This window comes from Microtus ochrogaster, chromosome 19 (genome assembly GCF_000317375.1).
Source record: "Microtus ochrogaster isolate Prairie Vole_2 chromosome 19, MicOch1.0, whole genome shotgun sequence".
In the NCBI taxonomy this organism is placed as follows: Eukaryota; Metazoa; Chordata; class Mammalia; order Rodentia; family Cricetidae; genus Microtus; species Microtus ochrogaster.
In genome coordinates, this window is record NC_022021.1 from 60,155,540 (window position 1) to 60,181,385 (window position 25,846).

The 25,846-nt window shown below is 43.3% G+C and overlaps 1 protein-coding gene across 2 annotated transcripts in view; it reads left to right on the top strand.

Moving 5' to 3' along the window:
* Positions 1-17,860, top strand: part of Arl15 (ADP ribosylation factor like GTPase 15) — a 362,674-nt gene extending 344,814 nt beyond the window's left edge. For both annotated transcript variants that reach the window (XM_026783835.1, XM_026783836.1), the window contains exon 5: positions 15,244-17,860. In XM_026783835.1, the coding sequence (XP_026639636.1) occupies positions 15,244-15,396 (153 nt within the window). In that variant the 3' untranslated portion in view covers positions 15,397-17,860. The remainder of the gene's footprint in view (positions 1-15,243) is intronic.
* Positions 17,861-25,846: the final 7,986 nt, after the last annotated feature.

Below are 25,846 nucleotides of genomic sequence, written 5' to 3' on the forward strand. Positions count from 1 at the left end.
AGGAGGAAGGGAAGGAAGGAAGGAAGGAAGGAAGGAAGGAAGGAAGGAAGGAAGGAAGGAAGGAAGGAAGGAAATAAATGTCATTTCGGATTCACTCAGGATAATTAAGCATTTACTAAAGCAGTATCCATTTGGAAGACATGTTTATAGACGTGGATGTTTCTAAGGAAACTGTCATGGCATGAGTCTCTGTGAGTGTGGGTTTGAGCATTTTTAATTTCATCTCTTTAGACCTTGCTTTTCCTTCACCGAAGGCTGTGAGGTGATAGACACGAGTATTGATTCTGACAGTGGACGTGTTTCGTATAGCACCCTGAACCTCAGAGCACAGCGAGTGTTAATGACTTCCCCTCCCAGGCAGCTTTTGATTCAGACCTGATGAAAAGTGTGGTTGGCAATCCAGACCTGTGAGTCCGCAGCAGCCCACTGGCCTGTCTCAACTGATAGTGGAACAGCTAGTCAAGCGTGGGGGCCGCTGGGAGTCTGAGTGCCCAGCACCCATCAGTAAAGCCCTGGGCTCCTTTTCCAGCACTGGAAAGACAGAAAAGAACTGGTAAAATTGGAAAGTTATTTTAACTAGGGTTTTTTTTGTTTGTTTGTTTGTTTGTTTGTTGTTATGTTTTTTTTTAGCTTAAATGTACAGATGACTCTAATCTTTTCATACTGAGACAAGGGGTTTTCTCGAATGTTTGGCCACTAGTGAGTTCTGTGTTGTGTATAGAGCATGGCCATTCCCCTCTGATGATTATTTGGCTGTCTGTTTCTTTAAAATAGAGCCATGAGATAAAGGTACACGAAGCAGTCTTCCCTTCCAATCCTTTATCAGTTTTGGAAAAACTGAAATCCAATTCAGGAGTAGTTTGTTTTAATGACTTCGCTTTATTAAGTTCTTTGAATGCCTTCCATTTAATTTTTCATAGAAATAGACATTATCTTTTCAAGTTCATGTTTCATCTGTTGGCATCCCATTAATTAAACCGCTTCATGATAATGACAAATATGATCGCCACGAGGACTGTGAAGCAACCTAGGAGCAGACATAGCAGAGAAACAGTCCACGGGTCCTGAGCGTCTGCCGTGATTCTGCATGGCCTGTCAAAACCCATTGTGTGGGAGGCTTCAAGCATCATCTTGTACTCTGACACTGAAGACTCAGCTAACCCTAGGTGATTAAGAGGAAGCTAATCAACAGAGCCTTTATTCTAACTTGTGTATTGTTTTTAAATTAGCCAAAGCTTTGTCCTTACCTGTGATGGCTCCGTATTCCACCGTCACTCTCTTAGGTTAGTTATGTGGCAAATATCACTGGTGGCTTAACCCACAAAATATCTACCAGCCTGTCCCATTATTATATAAGACTTGTTCTAAGTCACTTCTGTTGTCCCTTAGCCAGAAACAGTGACTGTGTGGGATAAGTAGACAGTGGCATTTTCTTGCTGCGCTACTTACAGTCCGGTTGGGTGTATACAGACTGGATCCTACTGATGCATATTGGTTTAAACAAAAAGGGGCAGAGGGTGGGAACCATCGCCTGCACTGATTGCTCCATGCTGTCTACCTGTCCAGCCCAGATCCTAAATATCTTCACTTTTGGGACGAGCTCAATGCTTCTTGCCACTCAACCAAGAACTGAATCATTAACGTGACCTCTGTTCTTTGAATTTGGATTAAAGGTTTCTCAGCCTTGGCATTGTTAGTTCTGAGGGCTAGAGAGTTCTTTGTTGAAAGGAGGGGATGATCTCCCTGTGGAATGTGTAGCAATAACACTGGCTAGACCCGCTAGAGCCTTCTCGCCATACCATTTCCCCTGTCGTGGCAGCCAATATCTTCCCTAAGACATTGCTGGACGTCCCCTGAGAACTATGATTGCCTCTCCTCTTCCCAGGGTTGATAATTAGTGGCTTCAACTAATTGTGGAATGACGAGGACCCCAGGCCACACGAACAGTAACTGTGGAAATACAGTCCGTGGCTCTTTGTACCTTCCTTTCTGGGGTTCTCTTTATGTTTGTAGTAATGATCTCCAGACTTGCCTTTCCCAGGCTTTAAACTGAGTTCAACTGGTTCTGTGTGGGGTTTCTGCTAAAATTCCTCAGGATGGATTACCACTTAGCTTCTCTTGCCTTGGGCTGCCTCTTTCCAAGCTCATATTTCTAAGTTGCTAGGATATGAGGCTCCTGGCTGAGCTGCCAGCAGGGAAAGAAATCCTCTCCCCATGACTGAAGCCTGGCCCTTGGTTTCAAGATTATGTGTTATCTGTCCCGCCCCTTGGTCAGGTGTGGTACTAAGGGGTAAGCAGGCTGCTCTCCCCCAACCCCTACCCTGAGCTGCCACACCTTCCCGTTTTCCATTTCCTCCCGGTGTTTCCACTGTAGCTCCTTGCTGGAGCCAGATGACAGACTGCTGACAGGAATGTCCCTAGAATACTGCAGCAACTGACTGAGCCATTGGCACCATCCACTGGCAACCAAACAGCTCATTGCTTGCCGTATTTATCTGCCTCCTGCTTAAGGCCCAAAAATTTGAATCGGCCCCAACATGGGAATGTTGTCTTGTTGGGTCAGAGTGCTGCCATAGTGCCGCAGGCCAATATTTATTGACCATGGTTATTGGATTCCACATAGCACTTGGACTTGTTATAGCTGCTACTTTCTCATACCCAGCTACTCAGTGGACACCTCATCCATGATGAAGATCAGATAAAGTTGAAAATAGAAACTAGTGTGTTGGGTTTTCTTTTTCTTTCTTTTTTTTTTTTTGAGATTTTCTGTGTATGTAATACACTGTCACTGTTGACTAACTATGTTTATTGCCTTTCATTTTGTTGAGTCAGAGGGAGAATCCTTTGTTGGGGAGCTAACAGTGGTTCAGTGAACTGCATGTTGGAAAAGCAGGGAGAACAGACCCAACAGAACCAAAGCTACATCCTCTGGATTGTAGCATAGTGCAAAACAATCAAACGAGCCAAATATGAGGCATAGCCAAGAATCTACTACAATACACAACATACTTTTCATAAAGTTCCAAATATGAGATAGGTTCAGGAATTATCATTCACAGATCAGCCAACATTGAGTTTTTAGAATGCTTTGTAATATCAATCTTTGGGGGAAGAAACGTGGGGCTCTCTGAGTGACAGCGGCTTTGAAGCATACGAGGCTTCCTTCTCCTTCCTCTCTTGACACAAGCAAAGGTTATGGTGGGAAAGAAGTGCTTTCTGCAACACAGAGCCTGGACTGGGGATGTTGATGCCTTGGGAACACATCTAGCAACCCAGATAAACCTTTGAGCACAGCAAAAGGGACATCTCAGCTCCTGACACAGACACCACCGGTGACAATTGATGAGTTGTTTTTCTTTTTCAAGTGCACCCCCCTCCCGCCTTTAACTTTATAAAATATAGAACTCATATCTTTAGCCTGCATTTTATAATACCGGGATAGCCAGCCAGCCAGCCATATCAATATGCACAGTTAATGGCTCTTAAGTTAAAAAAAAAAAAACTTAAAGAATCAATTTCATGCTGACCGCATCTAGTTAGGCAAGTCATTTAAGCAACATTTTACTCGTGTGTAGCAGACCATTTTATAAGTTACCGATAGCTTTACGAGCCTGTGTTTCAGACAAGCTAATTGGTTGTCTCTGATATACGCTTGGGGTTTTCACTCATTACCTCCCTTTCCTGTCTAGTACATATTTGACTAGCTCTGTACATGTAGGTAAGACTCTTCAACAGCCACGCTGTACTGCCAGGGAAAAGGTTTTCAGCAGCAGGTTTCAGAGATCCTTACAATATGTGCTTTCTTCAGTAAAGAGAAATTATAATCGGGAAGAATATCAGAGAAGAAAGAATCGTGTTTGGAACATCCAAAAGGTGTTTGGTACCAAGAACGAGTGCCGTGCTGCAAGGGGAAAGTAAGGGATGACGGGAAGGAGGGGAAGATAAGAAGAAGAAAACGGTGTGGGGCTGAAGCCTGGCTGCCTCTGTAATTAATGGTGTTATAGATCGTTATTGAAAAGGCGGCCCGCACCTGCATGCAAAGACAAGCGCCCCACAACCGAGGCTTCCCTTTTCTGCGTGTGTCAGTGCTTTCCTTTCTCCAAGATAAGAATTAGATGCTTTGTTTGGACACAGATTAAAGGAATAGCTTAAAACACAAGTGTCCCATTGGTCAGAGATTTTTGGAGTGGTTCTCTTTTCCATGGCAGGCTGTTTACTTTTCTGTTTGCAAAACAACTCACTGCAGCTGCCTGTGGGCATGTGTGCAATCGAGTTTAAACCAATTAGACCTACGGTTCTGAAACTGTTTATGAGATGAGCCTTGCGTGTGAAACCTTGACCTAATTAATTAGAGCAGTAAGTCCACTCTGATACTCAGTTTCCTTCGGTTACTCTCATTTTAGTGTGGGGGGGAAACACAGGACCTGGGTCGCTGTCTTTGTTACAATAGTTCAGCTTTTGAAGTCCATTTTTTAAAAGAAATAAAAAGTACCTTCTGTGGCCAGCAACATAGTAGGTACATTAGCGTAGGTACATTACATTAGAGAGAACGAAACACTCCTTTTCAGTGTCTTTGTTCCCAAGGAACTAAGGTCCATTACATATAAAAAATTTAGAGAAAAATTATGTAGATCGGGGTTATCATCTTTGGAAATGGAGTTTGCCACAGACTTGTAGAGATGTTTTCTTCTATCATATCTGATACCCCTCTCATTAATTTATACAGGAATTATTTATGATGCCTAGTATGAGGGAAACAATGACTCATGGAACTGAAGAACTCACAGGGTATGGGCCTTGGGCCATGTGATCCAGAGCCCATTAGCCAATTCAACTTACTTTTCCGTAGTTCTCTGGGCTTATTCTTCTTCTGTGTACCAGCCCTATGCTCAGGCTTTATATCTTAGCCTCATTCTGTTTTGATCGCTAGCTCCCTGCAGCTCCCAGAGCCCTTCTTCAGCATTCACATCCTGCCATAACTACCTACAAACCAAACCTCACCTTGATGGCCTTGTGGACCTCTGAGCCCACTTGGTTTGTTCTACCCAGGTCCATTTCCATCTGGTGACCCGCTGGATCGTCTTTAACTTCTGGAACTTTAAACTGATCTTCTTGCTCTTTAAGTCACAAACTTCTTCAGGTCCTCAAAATATGGTACTAGAAGTAAGCAGTTAACAGCTCAAATTATGGAACTAGTTAAATAGATGTGGGGGAGAAAGAAGGAAGCCAGGGCTGCTGTCTTTTAGCTTGTAAGCGTATGACTTCTGTGCTCTGTGTGAAAATCAAATTACTTTAACATTTTGATTTTTGTATCTCGTTACCTCTAGTGAATGTGAAAATTACAGGCTGTGAGATATATGTGCCTAACTGGATTTTCTTTTTTATGCTAATAAGAGATACAGTCTCGAAAAGTAACATGAAAAGAATATGGGACTCCCTGTGCTCAAATCAGTCAACAAACGAGATTAAAACAACAGTATGGGCATGTGATCCAAGAGAATAACCTTTAAAGTAAAAGTGGGAAGGCTCAGTCTTCTCCAGGAGCGTAGCCCTGATAAGTGCACCACACTCCAGTGGAAGGCCACAGATCAAAGAATATTTGGATAGCACAAATTGGCCTTGATTGAGGGGAGCACAAACTTGGGTGAGAGGGGAGAGGGGGTTGGATCTGGGAAGGTAAATGTGATCAAAACAATTGGACAAAATTATCAGAAGACTAATTAAAATATGAAAAAAAACAAAAAAGTAAAAGTTGGCTTAACCTTAGGAATCTAACAAAAAGTACAACATAAAGCCAAAGCAAGTGGGAAGAAAAACTAGAAAAATGAGACCGGAAATAAGGGAAGTAGAGATTAAGAAAACAATAGAGAAAATAAGTAAATTCAAAAATAAATTCATTGAGAATATCAACAAAATTGACGAAAGTTTATCCAACCAAGTAAAAAAGAAAGACTTAAATCAACAAAATGAAGATTGAAAATGGAGCCATTGCCAGCTGACCTAACAGAAATAAATGCAGTTACCAGAGCATGGCATGAAAACTGCTTGCCAGTGAATTCCCAGACTAGGTGTGCACATCCTGTGAATTAGATAGCCCAGATCAGAGGTAGATATTATACCCTGTGAATTAGATAGCCACGATGTGATATAGATTAGGTGTACATACTCTGAGTTAGATATACCAGATTATATGTGCATATGCAAAGGATAATGAACAACTAAAGCTAATAGAAAATGGAAAGTCTGAATAGACCTTAACAAGTAAAGGCACTGAGTTAATCAAAGCATTGACCCACAAGAAAAGACCAGGACCAAATTCTATGAAGTATTTTTAAAATAAGCAGCCCTTCTTGAGGAATACTTTCCAACTCATTGTATGAGGCCAGGATTGCTATGATCTTAGAGACAACAAAAGTATTATATAGAAAGTAAACTACAGGCCAGTATCAAGCCAAATGTAAAGATGTTTGCTAAAGAATTGTAGATTCACCCAAGCAGTGAAGGAATTATAATTCTCAGAGAAGGGGGCTGCTCTTACACAGGACTCCAGATCAGTTCACAGAACCCACATGGCAGCTCCTAGCTGTTTGTAACTCTAGTTCCAGGGGACGAGACACCCTTACACAGACATACATGCAAGGCAAAACACCAATGCTCATGAAATAAAAATAAATTGGAAAAAAAAAAAAGAATCTTCAGAGAAGGGGTCCTCTTACAGGATTTAAAATATTCCCAAATTTGAGAGTCATTGAATAATTTGACAGAAAAAAAAATCTTTTAAAACTTTTCAAATACTTAAGGGTTTTTTGATTGCTACACACTCTAGATGTTTAAAAAAGGATATTAAATGTATTAAATTGATAAATGGAATTATAAAATGGTATAATAGTTAAATCCTTTATAAGTGAACCTAAAGAACTTCACAGGTACCCTGAATTTAAAAGGCTTATAAATATAACACTAAATTTTTAAGTTGACCACAGCTCTTCAGAAAAACACTAGACTTTAGACAGTATACATTTAGTAAATTATATCTTCCTTTTAAAACTGCAAAGTAGCAGAACTAAGAGCCATCCTTAAAGGACACCAAAATTTTCTAGGTGACACGTGACAGACTATATGCCTTTTGGGGTGCATCACTAGAGGACTTGATAGAAATTTTCCCTGTTCCCTAGCTTGCCTTGGTGGCCCTTAGGAACTCTAGTCTACGTAAAGACCAACCAGGCTGAACATGAAAAGGAATTAAAATATGGCTTTGCTTAGAGACTGCCAACCTGCCAGCTAGACTCCACTTCCCACATCTGACATCATCTCCGTGAAGTGTGAGTCCAAGTGAGGAAGACGTGGTCCAGCAGGATGAGGTCAAACTACCCCAGACCATACCCTCCTGTGCTTGCCTGTTGGAAAGAACATAAAGCAAAATGTTCTGAGCCAAAGCTTGGATAGTGAACATTCCAGGCTGTGTGACATGCTGTCTGTCTCTCTGGCAGTTACCCAGATTTGCAGTGGTAGCATAAAAGCATCCATAGATAATATTTAAGTGAGTGAGCATGCCCTCTTCCAATAAAACTTTATTTATAAGTCATTCATGGTGCCTGGGTGTGGCGGTGGTGATCCACAAAGGCTCCTGTGACTGAGGTACCCACTAATCTTAAATGTTTTTCCTGCACCTCCAAGGTCTCTTGAGGTTGTAGGACGTCAGCCATCTTCTAAAAGATGATGGGTGGTGGGGAGGGAGAGGCAGGGCAGGTGTGATGCTGCACCCTTGAATTCCAGCACTTGGCAGGCAGAGGCAAGTGGATCTCTGCAAGCCTGAGACCAGCCTGGTCTATATAGTGAATTGTAGGTCAGACAGAGCTACACCGTGAGACCCTGTCTCAAAGAGGGTGATAGTAGGCTGATCCTTGCCATCTGCGAGTAGAAGAACCTTGGTCTAGAAGCAGGGGTTTCAGCAGAGGCCCTCAGACTGGACTCACTAGAAGTCAGATTCTGGAAGGAGTGTGAAACAGGTACAGGTACGGGAAGACTAAGTCTCATTCTGAAGACCAGAATCATCCTGCCTATTTTCGGCTCTTGGATGGTGATCTCATAAGCAGGGTTTTTTTTTTTTGTTTTTTTTTGTTTGTTTGTTTTTTATTTTTTGTTTTTTTTTTTTGTGGGTAGAGGGAACAGGAGAATAAAATGAGCCCCTCAAGTGTATCAGAAATAGAAAATAGATGTAGCTTGTGCCGTACTTCTCCATTAGCAGGTTAGGCAAATCTAGGAATGCTTATCAGCTCCTCACTTCCACCACCAAAGCAAATGCGATGGTTCTGTTTGGCCATCCTGGGACTTGCTGAGTTCCCGATGAAATGGGAAACTGGGTTGCTGTCTAATTACCGTTCTAACGTACAGCATCCTGCACACAACAGAGGTTCCTGGCTTGGGAAGGAGACTTGTAATAAAGGCAAGGCTTAGTCACAGGCAATAACCTGAAGTCATCTGTCTGGCCTGTGATCATTCCAAGGTCAGGCAGCTGCACTGAACGTGCGCTTCCTTAAGAAGCTGGACCATGAACACGTTCCACGTGGTCCTCTGCAAACCGAGCATCCACCTTTCTTCATAACACTCGCACAGTGGCACGGATTCGGGGGACATCAGTAGTTATTCTCTGTTCCCCACTGGTACCCAGTATGAAGTAATGTCCATTCTGAGCGATGTCTTTGGGAATATTGCATATTGATTTTGTTTGTGTTATTTATCTCTGTCCTCAGTGGCAGACTTAACACCTTTCTGAGGATTTCCCAATCCTACAAGCAGTACAATGAACAGAGGGTAGCCATGCAGCTCTTAAACACGCTGCCAACACTGTGTTCTGAAGAATCTTAGTGGTGTTCTACCGCTGTCTTCACACCTGTCCTGGAGCCCCTTCGTGGGCATAGTTCTCTCTGACTCGAGCCTGCCCCAGGAGTGTCTGTAAGCAAGGCAGCGGAGCTAGATGGGCCCCCTTCGCAAGCACACAGGCAAGGCCTGCTTACTCAGTGGGCAATGGTTTAATGACTGACTCAAAAAGATTGATTAGTTGTGCTTGAAGATTTTTGGGGAGATGAAAGAATACTGCAAAATGTCAATGATTTCATGCATGACTTAAGCAGTTTGCTATCCTCATCCCCAGAGTTGCAAAGAGAAGGCACACGTGAGCTGTCGCTCATCCTGGTGCCAGCAGACCCCAGCCTATGACTCAGGAGGAAATTTACAAGTATCTCTAAAGAAGCTTTCCCTGTCATTACAACAGGTTTATCTGTTGAAGAGATGAAAGCAAGGGGCCAAGGTAGAGATGAGCAAACTCCTGTTCCTTCCTTAACAGTCATGGGAAAAGCCCGACAAAATTGCCATCAGTGCAGGTCCGCTTGATGGTTTAGGCTTCGAAACGAAGAGATTAAAGTCATACATGCCTACCTAGCTCGGAAACCATTGTTGAAGGATGTGAGTCTGGCTCAGTGCTAAAGTCCTTGCCCTGCATCTGCAAGACCCAGAGCCTGACGCCTGTTACCACATTAGAAGAAAAAAGGACAAACAGCAAAAAGGAAAAGAAAAAAAGAAAAACACCAATGGTGACCAGTTCATGTATTTAAAATTATAGGAAAACAGTAAGGGGCTTGAGCAAGATCACTAACTCATTTGCATTCAAAGCCGGCTTGCCCTTCCATATACAAAGTCCCACAACTACAGTTTTTGGTTTTGTGTTTGTTTTTTGAGACTGGACCTTGCTATAGAGTCCAGGAGTGAACCTGAAACACTGTATAGACCTACCTGACCTCGAACTCAGAGATCACCTGCCCCTGCCTCTGGATAGGATTAAAGGTGTGTGCAGCCACACCAGGCACAGGCTACAGTTCTTTTTGCCAGCCCTGGGATTTGAAGTCCTCACCCTGCCTGCATCACTGTTGGTTTCCAGGAGCTGAAGTTATCATCCTGAACTTCACAGCAACACTTGATCCTGTTTCGAGACAAAAAAGAATATGGCTTTGTTTCTGAAGTCTCTTTCTCAGTCCTCTAACAGAATACTTACCAAATCGTTTCCCATAACGTAAGAGCTAGTCTAAATCATGATATCACCTTTTATTTGAATCAGCTGTTTTTCTTGCTTTGATTGAAGTATACTCACAGAGCAGGGATGAGGGAAAAGTCCTTTGGAAACTACATGTTACTAACTAGTCTTTTATGGTAATTGGAAAGCCCGGAACTGGGGCAGTACCCTGCTGTCCTGTGATTTTAGAAGTGCTCCTAACAATCCCCTACCCAGGCTGCTGCTGCTTCAGCTTGGGATTCTGTCTTACAGTCTTACAGCTTCTGTTCTACACGCCCCGTTGCTGCAGATAGCACGCTGGCCCAGGTGGCTTGTCTGGCACACCTCCACCGCCTTTGCACAATCACTGCCATCCTGCATGAGGGATGGTAGGTGCATGAATGAAGTTATAGCAAGCCAGCCTAGAGGATCTAAATTGTCAAAGCTCCGTAGCTTGCTTCAGGCCCCACTACTCTGTGCTGTCACAGCCATCCACAGACTTAGGGAGAGCAGCTCAAAGTCTGCTGGTGTTTCACCAAGGAAGTGTGTGTATGCTGCTCCTTGATGTGGGGGAAGCACAGAAGCAATATTCAGCTTCCAGCCATGGCCCCAGGTGGGTGGGAAAGGCTCCACAAGGGCTAGGTGGACAGTTCTCAACAGGCCGGGTCCACCCTGGTAATGTTTCAGGCACCAGAGGTGGGGTATAATATCTTTGGCTTTAGCAATTACTAGCTGGTCCTTGTAGCATTTAATTCTGTAGGACGAGAGATGACGTAGTATGATGCCAGGCACGGTCCCACGTGATTCGCTGTCACTCCCTGACTCTATCTTTAATGTTACCACACATTCATGTGGGCCAGAGCTCTCTTTATAAATATCCAAGCTCAGAACCTAAATCTGCTGCACATAAAGCACAAAGTAAACCCTGCTCTATTATCCCACCCTTAGCTTACCCACGTATATAAAAGAAAACTAGGTCATCCCTGGGCACCCCGCTGCTTACATAGCTTCCTAGCGAAAACAGGAAGCAGACAGTTTATCACAGTAAATAAAAGGAAGTTTGCAGGTGTTGACGAGAGGCCAGTAATTAGAGCAAGGAACTCTACCTGCCTTCTAAAAATTCTCTCACAGAATTTGAAAGTAAAATATTTTAAAGGGGAGTGAGGGTAAGTAACCCAGAGAACACCATCACGATTGCCTCTGTGACCCTGCAGCCAGAGAAGGACTGTCCTAGGCTGTCGCTCCCATGCCCAGCCCTGGGAAAGGGATTCCTGTGACGTGCGACGTCTCGAGGCTTTAGCAGCTGCTACGACCATTAGCAACAGCAGAACTGCCATGTCTTCTTTATAAAAAGACTGTGCAGTGGGTACGACGTGTGAATGATGGAAGTTAGTCATGCAGATCACTCACCGTGCATGTTGGGGTGGGGGGAGAAGGGCTCCGGTGACATAGCTAAAATCGGTTGGCTTTGTTTTCCTATCTCTAGGGTGGACACATGGCTACTGACCAATGGCCACTCTGTGACTATCCCGAAAATAGCTAAATGACCACAGGTTGCCAGGCAACTGCATTCTGATGTCATTCCCCCAAATGCCATCTTCTCACACTTTCCAGCTAACCGTGACATGTACGCAGCAATGAAGTCTTTCAAAAGACTTGGGCTCATATTTAGAACTTGTCTCTCTGGTAATGGAACAGTCTTGAACAAAGAGACATCAGCAGCACTCTATCGCCTTTGAGAGAAACATGGATTCAAACTCATCGTGTTAGTCAAATTTAAACGCTACTCTTTAAAATTATCATCAACATCGAAATAAAAACACGCAGATAGAAAGTCAATGTGGCCATAAATTTTATTGTAATAACGCTGGGGAAGTAAAACCTGACATCAGGTTCGTGCAAGAAAACAAAGAATTGATTCGGACAGCACTCAGAATGAGAGCCGTCAGCCTCCGCCCTGCTTGCTGCCCTGCGGTAGTCACGCTTAGAAACATGAAACTCTGATAACTCAAAAGCTACGTTCTGGCAGCAAAGGGACTGATGGTGCATCTGGGGATTGAAATCTTGTTTTAAAACTGACATTGTAACTGTGCGGGATCCTTCGAATACCAGCTGGGTGACTGTGGCAGGGTTAGGTACCCACTTAGGTTACGGAGCTGAAAATCTCAAGTTACTCCACCCTATTTGTCAGCTTAACACTGCCGGGTTCCTCGGCCTGGTGACCCCATCCTTGCAGCTTCCCTTTCCTGGTTTAGGGGTTCAATGAGACCTACCTTTAGGCATCTTTATTCTCTTCCAAGTGTGCCTACAACTCACGAAGTTCCGTCTGTCAGCAATGCAAAATACGACCAGTTGCCTGGCGATCATTAAACCCAATGCTGTTGGTTTTAATTAGTTGGAATTCTGTCATTAGGGTTATTTTGTGTGGTTTCTGGTTTTGTGTTCCTTTTTAAGACAGGGTCTCACTATGTAGTCCTATCTGGCCTGGAACTCACTGTGGAGAATAGTCTGGCCTTAACTCAGAAATGGCTGCCTCAGATTTACCAGTGCTGGGATTAAAGGTGTGTACCACCACGCCCAGCTTGACTCTGTGCAACTTGTAGATGAACTCCTAAAAAAGAAATCTTGCTGAGATACATTTGCCTACTTGTTGTTTTTTATTACTGAATTTTTTTCATGATCAGTGCTCTTTCTGATATTATCATTACTATTATTATTATTATTAGGTTTTTCAAAATAGGATTTCTCTGTGTATCTCTGGCTGTCCTGGAACTCACTCTGTAGACCAGGCTGGCCTCAAACTTAGAGATCTGCCTGCCTCTGCCTCCCGAGTGTTGGGATTAAAGATGTGCGCCACCACGGACTGGTTCCAGTTAGTATTATTCAAAACGCTGCCCTTTTGAATGAAGGTTATGAAATGTCAGTGACGCAGCTTACTTCTTGGACCAGAATTTGTCTGTTACCCATCAATCATCATCTGCCAGGAAGCATTAGAGCAAACACCTGATTGCCTTATAAGCATGGCAGTCCCAATTCCTGGGAGAAAGGAGACAAAAAGTCTTGATTTACACCCTTTGGGGAAACCCACTCCTAGCTGTGGCATTGACCATACTCCCTCCGTGTCCCTTCTGTAACTCTAACCCACCTGCTAACCAAGGGTTCCCCCTGTCAGCTCTGCCCTTTGTGACTGGGCTTAGCCTCTGGCTTTAATGGTTATTACACAAAACCACTTTGGGTTCTCTGAGAGGTAAACTGTTTTCAATATTTAATAAAGAAAAACAACCATGAGAATGGAATTGGGACGGGAAATTCTTGTTTGGGTAAGTGCTTTGGGGTATTGGGTTTTTGCTTGTTTTTTTAATCTTCATATATATGTGCACATGCATGTTTACATATGTGTGTAGTACTGGTGAAGGAACTAAGCCTGACATTGGATATCTCCCTCAGCCACTCTCCAACTTATTTATTGAAGTAGGATCTTGCAGTTGAACCCAGAACTCACAGATTCAGCTAAACTAGCTGGCCAGCTTGCTCTAGGGGTCCCCTTTGTTAGCTTTCTGAGTGCCACCCCCCCCAGCATTTACATGGGTTCTGGGGACCCGAGTGCTGGTCCTCCCTCACTACTTTACTGCTTAGCTGTCTCCCCAGCCCTCAAGTTTGTATCCTTAATAAACAAGTATACTCTCTAAACAGTTTGCGTAGTAATTTGGATGACAAATTGTTCTGGCCTGTTTTCTGAGCCATCATTTTCTGATCTTTGGATAAAATAAATTGTCGTTACTCCTTAGAATTCAAATCAATAGGGCCCTTCAATTCTCATCAGCTTCTTTGAAAGAATGAAAAGGGCATTCGTTGTCAGTGTGAAACATGTCTAAGGGCTGTGTGTGTGTGTGTGTGTGTGTGTGTGTGTGTGTGTGTGTGTGTGTATGTGCTGAGATAGGATCTCACTATGTACTCCCGACTAACCCAGAACTCAACCCACAAGTGGGGGATTAAAGGCCTGAGACACCATGATGAGCCTTTAGGAGAGGACTTTTAGAGATATTCCTGAACTACAAAACTTTAATATTATTTTCATTTCTAAGTTATTACAACATTTGGTATTTCTGAGTCAGACATGTGGTGCCCACATATAATTCAAATACCTTAGGATCAGAGGCAGGAGGATTGACCACAAGTTTGAGGAGTTCTGGAACAGTCAGGGCTACTAGTGAGATGCTGTTTCAGGAAGCAAAAACCAACAAACCAAAGCTACATAACAACAACAGAGCCCTTTGTGTTTTTGGCTATCTGCCTTTGCCCTGGTGAGCCGGTTTAGACAGAGTGGTTCTGCGGATGGCAGTTTGGCCTTGGTGATGGCAGAAGAGAACATTTGGGAGTGGCTTTCAGAAAATTGGGAGTATGGTTTTCAGAAAATCTTCCTTGGTGATAAGTACCAAGTTTTACTTTAGCCTGCTGTGTGTGAATGAGTGGGGAGCCGGAAGGATTCTTTACTTTATCCCCTCCCTTGAGAGTACTTCTGCAAGCCCTAATGTGTGAAACTGATTCTGTCAGGAATTTGATCTTTCCCTCCTAGCGAATTCAGGATCGAGAAGGGAGAAAACCCAAGAGACTCTATGCATGTGTGCAAATCTGCTAGTTTTTCTAGACTTTCCTGGGCACCCTTGAGCACGGGACCTTTAGCTCCTATTCTTTCTTCTAGAAGACACTTTCCTAGCTATCAGAAATGTCCACTGGAAATTTAAAGGAAATTTAGAGAGATCACCGATATTGGCTTCTTTCCAGATTGTCTTGTGTGGTTGATAGGATCCATACTGTGTCAGGGCAAGACAGCCAATGTTACATGGCTAGCAGCAGCTAGAGTAAGCGGAATCATCTTGGTGTTCTTTTGTGTTTCTTCCTGCCCTATAGTACATATAATGCTTTCTCAGACTTTGTAAGAACTCCCCAGCGGTTGAGTGCCAAGTTGGAATGTTGACTCGCTAGCAGGTCACCCGTGCCCAAAGGAAACCCTCCTGCGTCACAACATAGGATCCTGCTGAAGCAACAGCTATGGGCAGAAAGTCTTAGGAACCCTGCACACGACTGTTCATATAAATGCCACTTAATACCCCTACTTCATCACTTTAGGATCTTAGGGGGGGGGAAGGTCCTGATATAATTATTAACATATCTCTCTTCTTTTCTCTCTTCAGATCAAAAAATATTTTGAACTTGAACCCCTTGCACGTGGCAAACGCTGGATTCTGCAGCCCTCCTCTCTAGATGATATGGACGCACTGAAAGACAGCTTCTCCCAGCTCATAAGCTTGTTAGAGGAAAAGGACCTGGAGGCGATGAGAATGTGAAGTCTGACACAGAGTTAGTTCCCCCAGAGCCTTGAACCCATCATGTTAGCTTCCCGTTCTGGTTTCATGTTGGTGTCAAGACTGTCGTGTCTTCGGTATCTGCTCTTCTCTCGCTCCTTCAGCCTCTCATCTCTCTGCTAAGTGACTGTTCCGTAAGTCAGGTGAATTATCCTCGGCATTAACGTCAAGTACACACTACTGAGGGAGACTTGATTCTCTGTTTACCACTAATTATCTTCACCGCATGTCTCTTCCTTCTGTTGGCCTAAGACTCTCTTCTGGGCTTTGTGCTAAAGTGGATGGAACTCGCGGCTCATGGAAATGAAACCCTTCTGAGGAACTCAGACGCCCACATCTTCACTAACTTCCCTGGGCTTGAGCTTAGACGATTGGAACTAGACTCCACATGATGTATATGTCATTTCCATGATCTTTTAGGGGTTCAAGTTTTTTACACTTTATTTTGTCTTGTCTGTTTTTCATATTGCGTGCGTGTGTGTGTGTGTGTGTGTGTGTGTGTGTGTGTGTGTGTTTACTTTATAGGCTATGAGTGAACGTGACCACCCCAAGTTTCACCTGCTCATCTTTTCACAAAACTGGCTCTGAAGAACCGAGAAAGCGGATGTCTGATGCTTACTTGGTTCTGCCTGCAGCCATGTGTCCTCCCTCAGGCATCCTGGTTGAGAGAGTTGGAGCACATTTAGGCAAGCACAGGCACCACTGAGTCCCACTTGATCAAGTCCGCAGATATTTAATAGGGTCATTAATCTGCAAAAAGCCGAGCTGTAGCGTAAGCATTTGTTTTCTCTAAAAAATAAACTCAGAAATGTTTGAATGAAATCAAGAAGATGACTTTTCAAATAATAAACAGCCAAAGTCTAATCCACGGTTGGGATTTGATGAAGCTCACCCTGTTACTTATTCATCAGTGCTGATGCTGACTGGGGAGGTCCGCTCAGGCCTCCGTTTAGTAAAGGTCTCAGTATTTCTATTATAAACCTCTATTTTCAGGGGTGTCCTGTACCCTTAGCGTATGCTGGGCTACAGCAGATAAATAGAGGGCCTACACTCAGCCTTTGGAACTAACTTTTTCCACTTAGTTGAAATGATAAAATTGCATAGAACAATGTACAGTTTTAGTAAGATTTAACACCTTTGACCTTTTCTAAATCAGGAATAATTTATGAATATTGAGGCTCATGGATGAAAAGTTTATTGGCACATCTTGTAAATGTTTGACCACTTATTTACTATATACAAAGTGGCCAAATGAGAGAAAACTGCTCCCTGCATCCAAGCAATAAAAACATAGGTCTCTCGTTTTTCAGTACTGTACCTTGATGCCATAGACTTAATGCCATATTTATTGTAGAGTGACAGAAAACCTGTGACTCTCCAGAGGACAGTCTTCAAACCCCTCACAGTGCTCAGATGAAGTGATTTCATCTCGTAAATGGATTTTAATTAAAACAATCCCGCACTTCTTTAAGCCTTTTAAAATATATACACGGCACAGACCAGAGAAGGCTCCATGGTGATTCATTTTGTCTAAAGCATCCCTGAATAATTCTCACTCCGTGGGATGGTCCACGGACAGCACAAATCTTTAATTCCTTTTTTTTAAAATTTTGTCCTCTCTTGCTCATCTCCGTGAAAATAAATAAGTGATTTTTTTTCTTCCAGGCTTTGCTCTCTCTCCCTGCAAGTTCATTAAATGTAGAATGTTGTCTTTTTGAAGATACTGTGGCTGAGTGCTCCTTGCCATCTGTTAAATGACTTCCCGTTGTCTGTGTGTGTTCATGTGCGCCAGCGATGGGCTTCTCTGCAGCCCGGGGACTGTCTGCAGCGTCGCAGCCGTCAGAATGAAAACATTATCAATCAGTACCCAACAACAGCTGTTTTTGACAAGTTTCTGTCTGACGCCTGATGCTTTACAACTGTCAATAAGGCTCTTTCTTTGTCTAGCGGGTCGGAGCGCGCTGTCTTATTGCTCCTCTTGGCATCCCGTCTCTGTAACCCTAGAATTCGCCGTGTTTGGGAAACCCGTGTGGGGGAGGGGAGAGGGAAGGGGAGGGGCTGTGTGTCTTGTTCTTACTTTTGTGTAAGGTGCCACAGGTGTCTTAGTTTGCATATTCAAATATCTATATAGGAAAACAGTCTGTTATGTATTTCTTCGGTTAGCATCTTGTTATATTTATGGAAGTGACCCATTTTTGTACCTTCTTAGCTGAAGCAGTTGCCTTTTTTTCTACTGGCAATTTATTTATATAAAACTTTGTATCTACCGTAGTTTACAGTATTGGTTGCTGGGTAACTGCTATATTACCCTGTCTTTCTATTGAGATATAACCTATACTTAAAGGTTGACCGGTTCATGTGGACGTTTGCTAGGCAAGGAGAACCTTGCCTGGCCCGTGATTTATATGATTTCCACTATCTTACAATGAAAATAAATGCTTAGTAGAACTGGTGTTTCCAGACTCGCTCTTTTCTGTCTCAGCATTTGAGAGCCCCGGAATTCTGTTTCCTTTGTGTTGCTTGTTTAAATCTGCAAAATGAGTTCTGCTGCTTTTGAGTCAGAACAAATTATTAGTACATGCTTCTTTTGAAGCCGTTGTGAGACCCTTCAGAGAAAAAGAAGCCTAGTGCCTTTTGCAGTCGGTTCTACTTGAGCACCAGCGTGCCTCCCTGGGAGCCATTCTCCTAGGGAGCAAAAAGGTTGGAGATGTGGTGTGTCATCCTTCACAAAGGATCATCCTTCATCAACCCTCCTGAAGGCCACTTGCTGCAAGTTGAGTGCAGTGAGCTGTTTCTTCCGATGGTTTTTGATGCCCTCAGGGAGCTGGTGGATAGTCTTAAAGAATTTGGGAAGACGTGCTCTACATTTATATATCCATTCTTGAGGATGAGAATGGGAAAGTAAAATTCAAAAAACAGACGGATAGAGGATGAGAAAGAAAAAATGGGAGAAGGGTATGTGGTAGAAGAGGAAACTCTAACCCTGGCTCATGTTTCTGCCAAGCACAATATTATCCCGACACAGACCACTTAGGCCCAGAGAGTTCCAATCACTTCCTTCTGAGTTTGACACCTGCCTCACCCTCTCAGCCCTACCTAAGCAAGTGTGGGCAGAATGCAAAATTTTAAAGCTACTGGGTGATTTCTTCTGCGCACATTGCAGACTCCGACTCTAGTAGAAATGTCATACTCCTGCTGGCTTGGTCTAGTGGTAGAAGAGGCATCTTCATTAATCCCACCTAATGTAGCAAACAGAAAATGAAAAGACACGCGTGGGTGGTGGGGCTGGGAGTGAGTATAGGCTCTTGGGGGGGGGGGTCCTCATTTCAGGGCCTGGAAGAGATGATCAGTCTTTGATATGTACGAAGTTTGTAATACTGGTCCCCAGCCTTCCCTTGTTCTGCAGGATCCGGGAGGATCCCAAATTCAGGCTGTGAAGTGGATTACCACATCTTGTGGGGGAATTCTTGGCTCCTAAGGGTGCACGGCTTTTGGTCATCACTGAGTCAGTGTGATTAAACGATTTGCATCTCTGGACTAAATGTTTCCAGCTCAGATGCCTGCAGTGATAGATGAGCCCAGGTCTTGGCACTCGCGTCCCCACACCCTTCCACTGCTTCAGAAGTCTGCAGGAAGAGTCCCAGCAGAACTCAGCGTCAGACACAGATCCACTTCCCCTCCCCTTTCTTCTTTTCTTTGAATTAAAAACCTTACATGGAAAGCTTCCGTCCCCAACCCCCACTGTTTCATCCGACCTGGAGATGCTAACTTCCCACCGAGAGAGGTTCTTTGTGGCCACCTCTTCCTAATGTGATTTACTGTGGGACCCAGGTGGCGTTTCAGGGCCACAGAGAAGTCTCTGTCTAGCGTCAGGCTCTCCTACAGAGCAGGCGCACGTTGTCAACCCCATTGCCTCTATAAGGACATTGTGAACCCCATCTCTGCTCTGTGAGCGGTGATCTATTCAGGGAGCCCTAGTTTCAGAAGGCCACCTAAGGTGTTCTCAGACGTCACTCTTTCCCTTTCTTAGGCATTTCCATGGGCCACTCTGAAGAATCTCTTTACAGGACACTACTGTCGGCCTTGTTCAAAGTGAATTTGCTTGCCATATTTGCTTGCTCTGTTAGCTTGACATATATACCTTGTGAGGTCACGGGTACCTGTGGAAAAGAAAGACCTTTTAGGCCATGTTGGTCTCAGCCAGGTTTCTGTCCCAGTCTGACTTCAAACTTTCATTTCCTGACGTTCTAGATCAGCATGGCCAACATGGCCATAACCACTGAATGGCACCTTTTTTTTGGGGGGGGGGGGATCTGATGTAGACTATCAAAGAATGTGAGGAATTTCCCTGTTCCTTTTTTTTCCCCAAAAAAATCTCTTACTCTGCCTGATGCTTTCAAAATACTTTGCACAAATATTTCAGTGAGGTTCTTTGGACAGCAACATTTCAGCTGTGGAGATAAGTGGGCTATGTGTTCACCAGAGGCAAAAAGCTCTCTAGGGACATGGACAGAACAAAATGAGCCTTGAATAGCCATCGGGGTCTCAGCCCCCCAACCCCCACTTATTCCTTTGCTTCGTCGCAGACACTGGGAGTTGTTTGGAAAACCCTAAGATCACTTACATCCCAGCCAGCCTTCCCAAAGGTGTGAAATCCAGCTTCTCTTGCTGCAGCCCCTCTGACAAGTGATTCATTGAGACCCAGGCTGGAGCTCCGGCATCAAACAGATGTCAGACGAAACACCAAATGCCTATAAATGATTGCTTTGCAAGCAGTGGAATGACTGCGAGACCTGGCCTAATGATGCTCCCCATGTCTGGACAAGTTTACAGAAGACGTGGGGGTGGGGGAGTGGGTCTTAAACAGTCTGGAAAGTACGCTGTTTCTGGGGTGAGAAATGAAGCCTCGGCTCTCACCTGCGAGGCTCCTGTCGGATCCAGTGGTGTCTGGTTGGTTTGTGGGTGGTGTGTAAGGGTTCGTCTGAGACGTGCATGGCAGGGGCACCCCACAGGCTGGATCGGTGTGACGTACTAAATCATTAGATGTAAATACCTGAGGAAATTCAAAAACGAAATTCTGTCAGAACGGAAACTGCTCACCAAAAGGCAGAGACAGGAATGCAAACAGTAAGTCTGGCTGTCATTCTCTGCACTCTGGAGCAAGTCAAGCTTGGCTCTGGTCGTTCTCCAGTTGTTTTACAGCTTTCCAGACATGAAACACTCAGCAAGCAGCTTCAATGGGAGTTCTGAGATGACAGCTTGTCCGGGCTTAGCTTACTGTCCTTCTTAGGGGTTTTATTTCCTGATCAGGACTTTGGACGTTAATAATTAATAATTTTAGGGCATTTGTTCACTCCTTCACACCTACTATGTGTCGGGCATTGCATCAAATGCCAGGAACACAGCAGTAAATAGCCGGCTTGGTTTTTGCCTTGTGAAATCCAAATTCCTGTAACATTGAGCAGATCGGATTATTTCAGTGAGTCTAGACATTGAAATATTTATTTATGTTCCTAATTTCTGACTTTCAGTCCTCCCAGTGTAGGATTATTTAGTATCTTGTGAGACCACTAGTAAAATCAGAAATTTAAATACACACATTCACATATAAAAAGGGCTGTGTCTTACCAGGCATGGTGGTGCACGCCTTTTATCCCAGAACTTGGAAGGCAAAGACAGGAAGCTCTCTGGGAGTTCGAGGCCAGCTTGGTCTACAAACTGAGTTTTAGGACAGCCAGGGCTACACAGAGAAACCCTGTCTTGAAAAACCAAAAAGGGGGAGAAGGTAGGGACTGTTTTCTTTCAGCTTCTTTCTAAACAGCAGCCTATAACAGCCCAGCAGTGTCTCTTCTGCTACAAGTGTGTACCTAACACAGCACATGTCTAAAACAAACGTCAGCAGGGAACTGACGGCTTGGTTTAATATGTGTGTATGTGTTTGTATGTATGTATGTATGTATGTATGTATGTATGTATGTATGTATGTATGTATAGGTATATGTGTTTGTATAGTGGTCCGATGTGATCGATCAGCCTAGATATCCAGGCTAAATCACCCAAACATGAGCAGAAATAGAAACATCTCTTTCCATTGACTTTCTTGTATTACTCAAAATTTTAGGCAAACAAAAGGAACTGTATGAAAACAGATTTATGTAAATGTGCAGATTTGTTGGAGTTCGCCCCTTATAGGATGATGGGACCTGGGCAGTGATTCTCAGTGTCTAATATCAAAGGAAGGAAGCAGGCAGACACAGTGAACCCTAGATGTCCTTTACGCCCACTGAGAGAGCCTTGTCAGGTGGCACAACCCTGATCGACTGGCTGTAACTAACAATTTGCACAGGAAGCCGGGCGGTGGTGGCGCACGCCTTTAATCCCAGCACTCAGGAGGCAGAGGTAGGCGGATCTCTGTGAGTTCGAGGCTAACCTGGACTACAAGAGCTAGTTCCAGGACAGGCTCCAAAGCTACAGAGGAACCCTTATCTCAAAAAATCAAAAAAAAAAAATGCACAGGAAACAGAACATGACACTTGTTCAAAATAGCCAAACTACAGACTGTTGGGAAATGCAACTGCCAAATGAATTGATTCTCAAATAAACGACAAGAAGGGAAAAGGCAATGGAGCAGCACACATTAAAGGTCTAAAGAGTTCTATCAGAGCTGCAGCGTGTGCGGCTTAGTGGAATTCTGCTTTCAGTTCCAAACCTGTAAAACTAAAATGAGAGACTGAAGATGAATTTACATACCTGGATGTTGTGTGCAGTAAAGAATCTGATTCATTGGTTTTTTGTTTTTAGTATGTGATAATGAAATTGTGACTATATAAAGTAGAAACCTTTTAAATCAGTGGCATATGACAAGATCTTTATGGATCAATTGCTGTGTTCAAGATTTACTTCAAAATAATCTATGAGGGAGAGGAGAGCAGAAAGAAATGAAACCGTGAGTCCTGTCTGACGCCACTACAGCCAATGACAATGACAAGGCTCCAGGTACTTTGACATTTTCTCACGAGAAGTTTGGGAGAGGAAGGTAGGCAGGATGGAAAGGAGGAAGTTAACAAGATATGCAATAGAAAATGCCTGCAATGCAAAAGCAAGCATGCTGCCTGGATGTATTCAGAATTGCAGTAAATCAGAAGAAAAATTCAATGTAGTGGAAAACTTAGCAAGGGACTTGAAAAGGCATTTCACAAAGAAATGGGTAGCCAAGAAAAAAGGACCATTGTTATCAGTCAAATGCAGATAAGAAAGATTGCAAGATAGTACTACACCTCATCAGGATCGCTAACATTAAAGACAGTACAAAAAAAAAAAAAAAAAGAATAAAGTCAGTGTGCATCTGGCATGTTAATCGCCACTCGAGAATGAGTGTCCTGAATCCAAGAAGGAAGTTTGTCACATGCTGACTGGTCCCTGGTTTTGAGTCCGCCATCACTGGTTTAGACTTTGGCTCATGCCTCACTAGCCATGTGACACTGGAAAAATCATTTCAATGTCCACATTTGGGTTTTCTAATCCATAGGAAAGTAATATATCTGCATCCAGGGGCGCCCTGAGTCCAGCAGCATGATTCCTATAGAGTACTCCATCTGAGAAGGTACTGAGGTACTAAGGAATGACTCTATGAACGATTCCAAACTGATTCCTGCAATGCGTGTTTGAAGCAATTGTCCCTTGGTTTCTCCAAGCTCTGCAAAAGCAGAGGCTTCAGAGCCAACTGCACTGACTATCACACTGGACCATAGTCCACCCTTTGGTCATGCGCTTCTCCCCCTCCAGTGACCTCCACGGGGCCATCTTAACTCACTCACCTGCCACCTGCTGCTGCGGTCATTGAACAAACACTGGCTGAATGAATGTTATGAGCAGTTCATTAAGTAAAAGGAAAACCAGTTTCTAAGATGTAATCTGGTTTATGCTGTTTAAATATCTTAAGGGCTCACTGGTCCTAGCACCCCCATGTTGTAGAAAAGTTGTTTCTGTGTTCTTCTGTGTGTGTGTGTGTGTGTGTGTGTGTGTGTGTGTGTGTGTGCAAGTGCATACTCTCACATACATTGCTTTGATTGGTTAAAACTTTAAGTTGAAGACAAGGGGTTTCATGTCTAATACATTTCCCCCCCATAGGCCTGGGGTTTCACTGAAGTGAACTTTATTGCCAGTGATCATAAAGGGAATCCGTGTTCGTCACATAAAATGTCAATGGAGGAATTTCCCAAGTCTGTCTTTACATCACATGAACATTGCTGCATCTCACCTCCATTGACGTCTGTTTCTACATACTTCTTTTTCTGTTTTGAAGGACATAGTCTCTCTGTGACCAGGCTGACCTTGATCCAGATCTTCCTGCCCTGTCATTGTCAGTGTCAGGATGTGTGCCACACCTGGCTTTTTTTTTATATACTTCAACGACATTGGCTTCTTAGAACTCATATTGTTTCAGAGCATGCTTTGACTTCTTAGTATATTAGGAACATTTTTTTATGTTGTTTAATTTTTCCTAACCGATGATCTTCAGTGGCTGCTTAGCCCTTACTATGGCCATATCTAAATAGTTCCCTCTTTATTGGATCTCTGTTTTAGATGTTTCTATAAGAATATTTATGCACATTCTTGTATATTTTGGTTGGATAACTACAAATGGGATTATGGGGTCTAATGAGAATTACAAGACCAAAATGTATGAACACTTGAAGGTCTTTAAGGGTTACAGTTGCCCTCTTAACCTGCATCAGTTCATATCATAGCTCCTGTTAGTCATTAAATCCTTGTGAACTTGGGCTATTGAATTGATATAAAATCAGCATACTGTATTAGATATCATTATGGCATTTGAATGTATCCTTCCCTCCCACACCCCCATCCTTAAACCTCCCCCAGCCCTTCATCCCTCAGCCTCCTTTACTCTTTCATGTTCCATGTGTCCTTTTCTAATGAATTTTTTTTATCTGCCCTAATTTAACATGCAGAAAGTGTTTTGTGATAACTGGCAGGAGAGCTGACTTGAAACAAAAGAAACAGATTTGACCAACATTTTCTAGGGAAGTGGAGGAAGCTATCTAACTCACTTTCCTCCTGCCTGACAGTTGATGGTTTTGGTTTTTGTTTTTTAACGCCAAAGCATGGATGTTGTGAATATCTTTACAGGCTGGAAAAGTTAACAAATAAATACTGTTTATTTGTGCAGAAAGTGGGAAATCGAAGGAAGTTAAGCTATAGTAGAGGCCCCAGCGAGGCCAAGATCATGCATATTCATCTCTTGCCCCGAAGGAAAATGGAAACCCAAAGAGTTGGTTGAGATCTGATTTCTTGAACACAAGAATAAGACACTTCTGAGAAACCAAGGTTGCCAATGGGGAGTCATTGAAAAATAAATAAATAAGGACATTGTGGGAAGAATTACATAGGAGAAGTAACCAGGGAAGAGGGGGCAGTTGACATACTCCAGTTGATGCAGATCATAGTGCTTACAAATAAACCCACCAACAGAGAAGGTGACTAGGAATCCATTTCTGGCTTTAATGTTCTGCTGCCACCATCTTGGAATTCTTAATAATATTATAAGAGAAGTCCACAGGACCATGGAACCTTCAATCAAGTCGAAGAGATGGCATAATACATAAATCCTTGCCTGCCTCTTCATGTGCTACGTTTCCAGTACCTAGATTCCATCAGATTGTGACAAATAGGAATTCAGAAGGACTTAAACCACGTATACAGTAAGTGTATGAAGCCTACGCCCAGATAAGAGGAACTACTGTCATGGTTTATATAGGTGTTTTATAAAAGTCCATGTAGATCAAGAAGCTTGATCCCCAAAGTGTAGTGTTAGGGGATGCTGTGGACTTTTAAGAGGGGAAACCTAAGGGGGAAGTCCTTAGGTCACTGGGGCCTAGTGCTTCCCTCTCCTCTCCTCTTTCTCCTTTTTCTAGAGGCCTCTACATTCTAGGTAGGCACTTTATAGCTGACCTATATACCCCTCAACTCAGACCTTTCTCGTGGTAACTTGAGAGCCCGAGGCGTCTCCCTGTAGTAGCACAGACCAGACTAGTGCAGGTGGTTAACCCTCAGAAGCCGTGCTCCCTGACTAAACCCGTACTTGCTTTAATGGCAGGAAGAAAGCTATGGCATTTTAAGAAGTACAAACAAGCAGGAATACCAATCGTGTTCTTTCTTCCTTACATTATTTCTAACCACCAGGAATAATTACCTAGGAGAGGGAAGGCAAGATCAATTGATAATTCCACTTTAATATTTTTTCTAGTTCTTTCTTATTCCTCAAAAGCCAGAAGTCAAATATTGATAGATAGCATGTATCAAGAAATGAAATAAGAACAGGTAAATTTGCGGTCAAATACTAATCTAACTATGCACGACAAATCACACACTGTGATTTTAGTGACCTTGTATACAAGTTACAAGTAGCATC